Below are 10,970 nucleotides of genomic sequence, written 5' to 3'. Positions count from 1 at the left end.
GGTGACATGTGCCTAAGAAATATGGTATAGGATTACACTTTAGTAACCTGTTATTTAAACCTAAGATAATTGGAAGACATCTGGTGTATAAGCACCATTTGGCGCAGAGACGCACCAACTTTTAGGCTGTATCCATCTCTAGAGTGTTCAGCGGACGTCATGACAACAGGCGTGGTGTGAGCCTCTGTGGGGGTGTAATTAGCACATCATTAGTGAGGACACAAATTTAGTGTCTCAAAAAGAAGCAAGGTGAGATCTTCACAAGAGCTTTCTACAACAGTTTGTAAAATAAGAACAGCACAACATTGCATTGCAACAGCAAACTGACCTCTAGGCAAGTTGATACCATACGAGACTCCCAACCAAATGGACGATAAATTTCTCGGTGTGGCTGGTGGTTGCACTGGCCACTGGCCAGGCAGCCACCGTAGCTAAATGGGAACCACCGCCTGTGGGGTGGGTAAGAATGAACTCTGGTGATGCATGGAGACCATCGGGGACAAGCTGAACTGACTGCATGGCGTATAGCGGTGGAAGCAGAAACTCTGGCGTGCCTTTGAAGGTTTCCGACTGGCAGCTGAGTGGGTGCAGAAACCGTCAGATTATCGAATCCGTCTGCTCAGTGGTGGTGGAGGCGTTAAATTCAAAGGTGGAAGATGTCTAGGTGGAAGACTAGTTTGATGGACATCAAGGTGGTGATGCCCTTGCTACCCAAAGTGAGGATTGCTAAAACAAGAAGATCTTGTAATAAAGTAGCACATGAAGTGGCACAATTGGCGCGTAGAACATATTATTGTGCGGTTTGGAGATTGCAAGCTCCTCATTGTGTTAGGGTCTTAGTTGAGTCTGAATGTAGTAGGGAGATAGTCGAGTCGATTTGTAATAACTCTGTTTCTTAATTAATATTAACTCTGTTTCTTAATTAATATATCTCCCTGTTTCGTCCAAACAAAAAAAAAAATCTCGGGACTTAGCAGTAACAGTGCGAGTCAAATATAGACTGGCGCATGGGTTGCATACGAAATGTAATGTTGGATACATATTTGGAGTACCATCCTTGGGGATATTCTCTACTTGCCCCTCCCCACAAGACATGTTGAAAAACTAGAATAGTTTCTTTGTGCATCTGGATGGACGGAGAATTGGCATATTTGAGAATTAACAGAGATGAAAACCTATAAGAGGCAGTGTGGCATCACGACTTTTGTTTTTTTCCCCTCCTCGAATTTGAAGTAAAACAAATCGCCCTGTCAACATTTTCGTAGCTCAATTATTTTAAACTTTCCCATTAGACAATATGTGAGTACAACTACTGTAGGAGCTAATTCAGCTGGCAAACGTTTAAGACAACTGCTGTTGGATCTAATGCAGCAGGTAAATATTTCCGAACTAGCATCTTCATTGGTTTTCGGAAACAGTTCCTCCTTTTTATTTGCAAATGGTATGAGCATTTGAGAAGACATTTATTTGAACTTACATACATGAACGTCAGGCCATATTCAATGGTGAATAATATACAATTGTTACAAGACGCGCGCTTCATTTTTCAACTTGTCAAGTAGTTCGTTGACAGATGAAAGAATTACCCCTGCTTTCCTTTTTGGTGGCTCATTAACCAGAATGACCTCCATGTCTGATCTAATGTCTACATTGAGCTCTTCAGGGGTGACTTTCTTAATAACTTTGGATTTAGCCTTCATTATGTTTGGTAGTGTAGCATATCTTGGCTGGTTCAGTCTCAAATCCGTGCTGCAACAAAGACCGAAGCATGGTTCAAACAATATAGGAAATGGAAACACAACTAACTGAAAGATGTGATAGGTGAACACCAAGTCACCCTTAGGTATGCTAAATGTAGCCTGTGAAACTATGCAGAGGTATATGTGTTATAGAACCCTACGTGATCACTGCTGGTAAATTAAGGCAGATGGTTTCGATTCCACCATCGACCTCTCTCTCCACAGTAGCTTTTTGTTTCTCCTTGTCCAATATAACCTGCAAAATTAAAACGACACATTTAATACAATTATGTGTTGAACAAAACTTGAAAACAGGGCTATAAAAATCCAATAATGAACAAAAGGGAGTTTAGGACGACTGAGTACAATGGGATCAAGGAGACAATCGAGAATTTTTTTGGCTACTCTAGAGGCGGCAACTAATTGAACAATTTCCTCCTATGTAGCTCCACGTTGTTTGACCAACAAAGCGGAAGCCGAATGCTGGTGCAGAAAAGGAAAAAACAATAGTCTAGGAAGTTAAGTGAGGCTGACTAAGGATTTGAAAATTGCAACCACTTAAAAGTTCTTCCTAGAATCTATTTTTAACAAAAAATTGACAATACACCAGTTAGTTCTCCAAATTGTGGTAGTTGCACACCTTATTTTGAGTGATAGCAAAAGATAAACAGTTGGAGAACAGAACCTGATAAGATTTACTGTATAAGAGCAGATGCAATGAAAGGAATTCCTCCAGTGATCTCATTTTAGGTGACATTACAACTAATAAAGAAGAAGTAACAACATACTGATGAGGCAAAGGTTCCCTGTGGCCACTGAAGTAATCCAGCTAGCATTTGTCCTGTTTGGTTGCAATCATCATCAATTGCCTGTCCAGCTAGCATTTATCAGCACATATTCTCCAAGATTAACTTGCTAACTCTTTTAAAAAAATATGGCACTGGAGACTTTCGAACACCTCTTAAAAGACTTCTTAACAAGCTGAAAACATGCCTCACAAACTCTATTGTTACCCCCAGAAACATAAGCACATTATTCCATTTTCATCACTTGAGTTATGTCGTCTACAAATAACCTCCCTGAGTTTTCCGCAATAAACTAGTAGCACAACACAACAACGTGACACCCAGCAAACATCCACAGATCCTGACCTCAAGTAACCAAGCTGAACCCAAATTGCACAAACTCAATCCAAAACACTCTAAAGATGGCTTTCAACCCCACAAATGCCATCTCAATGTCATATTGTACTAAAAAGAATCAATTAAGATCACAGAAATAATTCCCACAATTAGGTGAAGCTACCAGGATGCAAGTCCCTGTACCTGGTCAATAGAGCCACCATGCCTAATCAAGCTTGCTATCATCCTTATATAATCCCAGTAGCTGTTGATAGACACAAAGCCAGGCTATGCCACACTAAATTGAGGACACCTACCCAACTATCTTTGATCAAAATTAGCGGAATATGTCGAAAAATCAAGATAGCGCGAGCAATTACCTGCTTTCCGAGGATGACGAGCCCGGGCTTTTCTTGGAGCGCGACGGCGCGGAGGATCTTGGCGACGGCGAGGGGGAGGAGCGGGCGCGAGGGGTCGGGGTCGTGGAGGACGTGGACGGCGCGGTCGGCACCCATGGCGAGCGCGGTGCGGAGCGTGTCGGCAGACTGCGCGGGACCGACGGTGGCGGCAACGACCTCAGCGGCGGCGCCCACCTCGCGGAGCCGGAGCGCCTCCTCCACGGCGATCTCGCAGAAGGGGTTCATGGACATCTTGACGTTGGTCGTCTCCACGCCCGTCCGGTCGGGCTTCACGCGCACCTTGACGGCGTAGTCCACCACCCGCTTCACCGCCACCAGGATCTTCATGCGGGGCGTCCTCGTCTCTCTCTCACTGTGCCTTCTCGGCTTCTCGCTAGGGTCCGGGGATGAGCTGTGATGAGCTGCAAGAAGAGTTGCGAGTTCGAGTTTCTCACTCTCTCTGACTAGTCAGTGAGTCGGACCGGATGCCATTGGGGATTTGGGAGGGTCCATCATTTAGGTCACCACACCAATACCCAATGATCATCCACACGACACACCCATTGCTCATGTAGTCATGTATAACACATACCGAATTAGATTAGATTAGGTATACCTAACGGGTACGGATTTAACCAATGTGAGAGAGGGGCACTTTCTCGTCTCCGTCTATTCTTCTTATATAATATTTATCTATTATTTAATTATCTTTATCTATCCTATAATTATTTCTACTAATATTGTCTGTACAAATCTTAACGCAAATAAACACCTAATAAACTGTATGTGCACATAGGTATTTCAAAATCTGCTAACAACTTGTGAGTCCACTTTTGCGCTACTCGCTGCTTTGTTAGTTAACTTGCTAGTCCTTTTACATCTTGATAATCCATAATCCTCTTCTAACAATTTGTTAGCTCTTTTCACAACTTGCTACAAATGATTTAAACAACTTTGTAGTCCTTATCCAGCAAATTGCTGGTTCACATTACAATTTGTTAACTCTTCTAACTAAAAAAGTAGCAAGTTATGGAAAAACCAGGTACCAATTTACTACAGTATTTAGTTAAAAGTCAATAGTAACCCGCATAGTCGAGAAAAAATTATGCACTAGCTCATTGAAAACCAGATGTGCTAGCAACATATTCATTCAGACATAGTAATTTTATACAAAATTTAATAGTATACATATATGTTTATGAAACATATATAATATATGCCTTATTTTGTCGCGGTGGTGGATCCAGAGAAGAAAAAAGCTCTCCCTCTCTCTTCTTCCTCCCTCTCCTCTTTTTCTCCTTTTCTTCCCCTTCTTCCTCCTCTTTCTCTTCTTTTCTCTTCTTGCTATTCCATACCCAAAAATTGAGAAGGGGAGGGGGAGGGGGCTCCCAAGTGCATCTGGGGCTGAGGGCTCAACCCCTCCCGTGGATCCGCCCATGTTTTGTCGTACACAATAGTATGGTGTAAGCGGAATTGAAATCAGACAACCCATGCAAAAGGTACGACATTCCAAAGTGTATAACATAAACTAGCTAGGCAAACAATACAAATACTCGCTGACTCCATGCACACGGATCATCTGTAGTTTTTCATTTAGGGTATTTTAAAGTTAACTATTTACGAACACCTAGGGATCACTAACTAGCTTTAACACTAACCCAGATAGTTAAGGCACATATTTGGAATTATCCTATCCTTAGAGTTGTGATAGAAGATAATTGAGTTTCATCAAAATAACACTACCACAGAATAGACTTTTCCCGTGGGTTTGAAACCGCCACAAAAATGACCAAAACTGCCACAAAAATGATTCACGTCGGCCAACCGTTAGGAAAAACCACTCACGGAACTGACACCACAGAAATACAGATTTTAAGGCGGTTGGCCGCCAGGAAAGATTTTCGTGATGAGAATTCGTGAGGGTCACCGTCACGAGATGTCATGTGCCGTCAGGTTTTCATAGTAGGATTTGTGACGACCAACCTACACAAAAACTCGACAGGAATATAATTCATAGCGGTACAAAACCGCTAGGGAAAAGGATGTTTCCATGTCCCAATATAAACCTCCAGGAAAAAGATATGAACCTCCAAGAAAAAGACTTTCCCTGTCCAACTGCACCGCTTGGAAAATGTTGCTCACCCATAGAAAAATGTGTTTTCAAGGAATACATGAACCACCAGAAAAATGTTATTCACCCACATGGAAACTTATTTCCAGGAACTATTGAATCGATAGGAAAACAACAAAACATTCATGAACCAACCGGGATACATGAACAACCACAATTCAATTTGCAAATACACCTCAACCACAATTCAATTTGCAAATACACCTCAACCACAATTAATTCACCATGAAGAGATGCAATCAATCTATGAATATGTCTAGCACACTCATTCTAGCGACATCCGTGAAATATATTAATAACACAATATCATTCCAGCACCAAAAGCCATGGATGGCTATGCATCCACAAAAGCACAATAGCCATAGTTTAAGTCTACCAAAATATCAAAAGGTTCGTCGACTCAGTTAACCTGAAGCTAGTCACTAGTTACAAAATGTAGTCCTTGTGCATCTGTTCTGCTGGAACAAAAAAGAGGCCAAAAGCATTAGGTGCTTCATCCAGTTTAGTCTTGCATCTCCTAGCTGCACCATTGTCTCCACCATCCATCTCATCACAACTATAGCAAAAATAGATCTATTAGCTCATGATTGTAATTTTAGTGATTAATGACAACATAGTCATTGGAACTAATATGTTTGTCAAGAATATAAGTTAATAGGTCTCATGGATGCACATCAAGAAGCCACCATAGCTGGGATAAAGTTCGATTGAATTGGAAAAATTTTAGCAAGATTTGCCTCTTCGGATGATCTGGTGCAAAGGATTTTGCACTCACCAGAGTATTATGTTCAAAGACTGATAGCCTCACTGGATAGTTCGGTGAATAGGACATGAGACAACCGGAGTGTTTTTGACAAAGGGGGAGAAGGCTGAGGACCTCACCGGATAGTCCAGTGATCTGCACTTGGTAATATAGGAGTATTTTTTGTAGAGAAAAATGCAAGTGCAAAAGACTAAAGATCAACCTACTGGATGGTTTGGTGCTCTGTGTGTTGAAATCACCAGAGTATTTCTTATAAAGAAGGAGAAGAATGAGGACCTCACCGGATAGTCTGGTGATATGCACTGGGTAACACCAGAGTATTTCATGCAGAGAAGGCCGCGGCCAGTGAAGAATGAAGATCAACTCATTGGAAAGTCTGATGATCACAGAGATAATTACACCAGAGTATTTAGGGAAAAGAAGAGAAGGTTCAACTCACCGGATGGTCCAATTTGAATAGAATGAGCAATAGATGAATTCACCGGAGCATTTTACACAGAGAGGCCGCAAAGGCTCAGATGGCTCAAGACAACTCACCGGAAGGTCCGGTGATAGATTTGAAGGTACATCGGAGTGTCCGGTGTTCACAAAGGCATTGAGTGGAGTTCCAACGGCTAGTTTCTGAGGTTGTACTCATCGGATGATCCGGTGTTAGTACTACTATTCTCACCGGATCAGATCCAGTATTAACAGCTTTTCTGAGCTATTGGGAAAATAGCTAGTTGGCTGGTTTGAGGCTATAAATACCCCTCCACTCAGTTAATTGAAGGGGGCACGCTGCTAGAGTCCAGAGAAACCCATATACACTTGAGAAGATATCCAAGCCACCAAAGTACTTAAAGTGATCATCCAAGGCGATTAAGCACAAGATTAGAGAGTGTTTAGTGCTTATAGGCATAGAGTGAGTTGTAGCTAGGTGTTGTAGCTTGAAGAAGGGATCAAGGAGTGATCCTAATTTGTACCAAGTGGTACACTCGTGTCTTGGAGTCTTGGTAATTCGCCGACATCTTGGGCCTTGGTGGCTCAAGCTTATTCACCCTCTGACTTAGTGTGGAGTAGCGGCAAGACATGTGTACTGAGATATGAAGACCCTTGCCTTGGTGGCTCAAGCTCCGAAGTGATCACAGTGGCAAGTGACGGGAAGAGAGGCTAGTGGTGAGGCCTTGTCTTGGTGGCTTGGTGGCTCATCCGGCTTGAGACCGTACCTTGGTGGCTTGGTGGCTCAAGAGTCATGACCGGGTGCCGACTGAGAGCATGCCCTTGGTGGAGCTCCAATGTGGACTACGGGTGGCATTCATGCCATCGATACCACAGGATAAAAATTCGTTGTACCAAGTTTATCTCTCTACCTTATTTACGTTTTCGCATTACTTTCTTGTAATTTACCTTGCTAGAGTAGGTTGTAACTATCTTGAGCGATATAGTAGACACACTAGATAAACCTAGAACATATTTAGATAGAAATTGAGATATATTTATCTTGTGAAGTTTTTGGAGCCAATTAGTTTTAAAGTGTTCTAATTCACCCCCTCTTAGGACGTCACCGTTCCTCACAATTGGTATCAGAGCCTCGTGCTCTTGATAGGCTAACATCTTAGAGTTGTGACGTTCGAGGTTGAGATGGATACCCATAGCGCTCTGTATTTCAACAGCACTAATTTCCCCTGTTAGAAAATTTTAATAACTTGTTATTTGCAAGCTAAGAGTTTAGATGTTTGGAGGGTCACTAAGGAAGGGATGAGACCTCGCATCACCAACAAGGAGAGGCAATTAGATGCATTGGTGAAGAGTATCCTTTTATCATCTTTAGATATTGATGCATTTAATCGTGTTTATTCTCTCACCAATGCACATGATATATAGAATAGTCTTACCAAAATACATGAAGACACAAATGATGTGTGTAATGAGATATATCATGTGCTTGTTACTAACCTCAATAGCATCAAACAATTTGCCCATGAGAGTGCTAATGATATATACTCACGTTTGGATATTCTTGTCAATGAGATCAATGTGTTAGGTTTGATGCAAATTAATGATGATCAAGTGATGAGAAGAATACTTCAAGCTCTTCTTTCGAAGTACAAGTTGATAGTTTCCATCATCTACGACAACAACGATATCAAGAAGATGACTTAAGTCAAGTGCTCGGTAAGATTACCGCCCATGAGATGACCATGAACATAGGGGTGGAAGCTTGTTCCTCATCCAACGCCAAGAACTTTGCTTTCACAAGCAAGCAAGCATCATGCCCATATATGAAGGCTAAGATGAGGAGGCAACAGCAAGAGTCAAGCTCAAGCGAAGATGATAGAGATAAAGATAAAAATAAAGAGAGTAATGAAGATGATGAGCAAAGCACATCAAGTTATGAAGAAATGGACCCCAAAGTCTCCAAGCTCATCTGTCAAGTAGAAAAATATCAAGAAGATCAATGCCAAGATTCATCATCGAATCTCCATGGAAGACTTGATCACATCAAGAAGGAGAAGAAGACTAAGATCAAGAGAGAGATAAGGGGAAGAGCCAAAGTATTTGCAAGCATGGGAAGATGAGTTAGTGAAGATGAAGATTCAAGCTCAAAGTGTCGATAGCTTCGACACCTACTCTTCCAAGAGAAGCTCTTCCTCAATGCCATCATCACATAAGTCGTCATCGCGCAAGTCATCACACAAGTATCTTATAGCCAAATGTACGGATAACGATGTAAGTGATGATAAATTTGATGAGAATTCTCCCTCCTATGATGAATTTCTTCATCCGATCAATGAGCAACAAAGAGCCCTTAAGAAACAATCTAAAGAATTTAAGAAATTCAATGTCTTCAATGACATTCATGCTACCTTTGTTTCTAATTATGAATAATTATTAAGTAAATTAAACTTGCTAAACAAGGAGCATGAAGAGCTTAAGGTAAAATTTGAGTGCATTGAATCTCAATCTAAGACCCCTTTGGAGCAATCTACCTCTCTATTTAATTTCAATTCTAAGATAGATGTTTGCACTTCTTGTGATGATTTAATTGATCTATCTAGCTTACCCCTTTGTAATGAGATATATGTTGAAAATATTCTTGTAGAACCATCTAATGAACTCATTGCATAAGAAAATGATGAACTCAAGTAAGAACTAGAGAAGCTCAAGAAGGACTTGACAAGGTTAAAGGGCAAGAACCATGTCCAACCTCCTCAAGATAACCATGCTACCATGGTGAAGAAGTTACAGAGGGGTCCATCGTGATATGCTTCAAATGCCATCAAGATGGCCATAAATCCTTCCAATGCAAGCAAGTCAAGAAGGAGATCAAGGATAAGAAGAAGACCATGAACCTCTCCAATAAGACCTTCAACATCTATATCAAGCCAAACTATAAGATCAAGACCAATATCAACTAGTACAAGCTCAAGAAGAAGAACATTGGCAAGGTGGCTACACATATAGTTGGGGGAAAAGACTGGGGGTGAAACTAACCTATTTGGGTGCCAAGGAAGTCATCACCAACATGAAGGGGCCCTAATCGGTTTGAGTTCTAAAGAAAACTTGAAGCCCGATGTGGCTATAAGGATTTGGAGACTTGGCTCATAAAATTAAGTCAAGGTTGAAGCAAAGAAGCCAAGTGTATAAGGTTGGACACTTTGATGAAGATCAAGATCATCATATACCCAAATCCCTATCCAAAGGTAAAAAAATATAATGGAACTAGATGCAAAATCTTTCAATTGTTGTAACAGATTTGCCTTGTTTAAGATTGCATGTGCATATTTCAATTTATTGCAATGCATAGTATAGGTTTTTATATAGAAAGTTGCTTGTGTTTCTCTCTTTCTTACGAGCAACATATATGGTTTATTAGTTGTAGTTTCTTTCATGGCACTAATTTCACAAATCGGTATCTTTTATATTCCATGAACCAATCTATAGGGTATCCTTCCCATTGTTATTAATAACAAGTGCATATGTCTCGCAAGTATTCAACACTTGTATATACACATTTAAGGGGACTATATCCTATCGGGTTGTGATTTTGAGACTAACATGTGTTGCTAGAGGTATCTTTTATAGTCTTATGGAGAAATCAATACGTCCCCGAAAGTATGCAATGCTTAAAAGCTTCAATTGGTACCATTATCAATTCGTTTCTACAATTAGGCTACCTCCATGAATGATATGACTTAAACTTTCTACCTCTACAAGTGATATTTATAAGTGGGTCTCATTATATGTATGCACACATAAATTGAGAGTTTAGATTATTTCATATGAGTTTCATAAATTATGATCCTTGTTTATCCTTTTCAATTGATATCAATGCCTCATATACTTACAATTGGTATATCTTTTCAATTGGTATCATTTCTTTGGATCATGATTTATAAAGTTCTCTCCCATGTGCTCTAACGCTTTTCCTCGAGTTCAACCTATATTTGTAGCCCTTTTTGAGATTGTTGACAAATGGGGAAAAGTTTGATGACCAAAGCAAGAAGCAAGATACAAGATGTCTAGGAATGTCGAAGTTGACAAAGGGCGAGAAGAAGAAGATAAAAGAAGCAACATGAGCCACCTAGGTTGACAAAGGGGGAGAAGCTCTTGCATAGGTCGATCAGGGGAGATAGTGACAATAGAGAAAGGGGGAAACATAACAAAGAGGAACTAAATGGTAAGAATATGCATCCAATCAATGTGGTAAGACTTTGCACTCTTTACGATTGGTATCATTTATTATTTGCCACTTGCTTTGGTTGTGTTGTCATTAATCACCAAAAAGGGGGAGATTATAGCAAAAATGGTCCTATTAGGCCATGTTTGTGATTTTGG

At 40.7% G+C, this 10,970-nt stretch overlaps 1 protein-coding gene across 2 annotated transcripts; it reads right to left on the bottom strand.

Annotated features, from left to right (window-relative positions):
- Positions 1-1,401: 1,401 nt before the first annotated feature.
- Positions 1,402-3,784, bottom strand: LOC133923943 (electron transfer flavoprotein subunit beta, mitochondrial). 2 transcript variants are annotated; one of them, XM_062369254.1, is made up of 4 exons: positions 3,241-3,782; positions 2,528-2,608; positions 1,901-1,995; positions 1,402-1,749 (listed from the first exon to the last, which is right to left on the bottom strand). In XM_062369254.1, the coding sequence occupies exons 1-4, from the start codon at positions 3,604-3,606 to the stop codon at positions 1,524-1,526; spliced, it is 768 nt and encodes a 255-aa protein (XP_062225238.1). In that variant the 5' UTR covers positions 3,607-3,782; the 3' UTR covers positions 1,402-1,523. The 2 variants fall into 2 exon arrangements, with proteins under 2 accessions (XP_062225238.1, XP_062225239.1); XM_062369255.1 differs by lacking the exon at positions 2,528-2,608 and having other exon boundaries at positions 3,241-3,784.
- Between the last annotated feature and the right edge of the window lie 7,186 nt (positions 3,785-10,970).

The sequence above is a fragment of the Phragmites australis genome, chromosome 7, assembly GCF_958298935.1.
Source record: "Phragmites australis chromosome 7, lpPhrAust1.1, whole genome shotgun sequence".
Lineage (NCBI taxonomy): Eukaryota > Viridiplantae > Streptophyta > Magnoliopsida > Poales > Poaceae > Phragmites > Phragmites australis.
Note: the sequence above shows the minus strand (reverse complement) of the source record. Positions and strands in the feature narration are given on the sequence as shown.

Coding starts and splice junctions, on each gene's coding strand:
- LOC133923943 (XM_062369254.1), bottom strand. CDS start 3,606: ATGAAGATCCTGGTGGCGGTGAAGCGGGTGGTGGACTACGCCGTCAAG. Junction 2,609..3,240: donor TCGTCATCCTCGGAAAGCAG/GTAATTGCTCGC, acceptor CTAGCTGGACAG/GCAATTGATGATGATTGCAA. Junction 1,750..1,900: donor AATTTACCAGCAGTGATCAC/GTAGGGTTCTAT, acceptor TCTTTGTTGCAG/CACGGATTTGAGACTGAACC.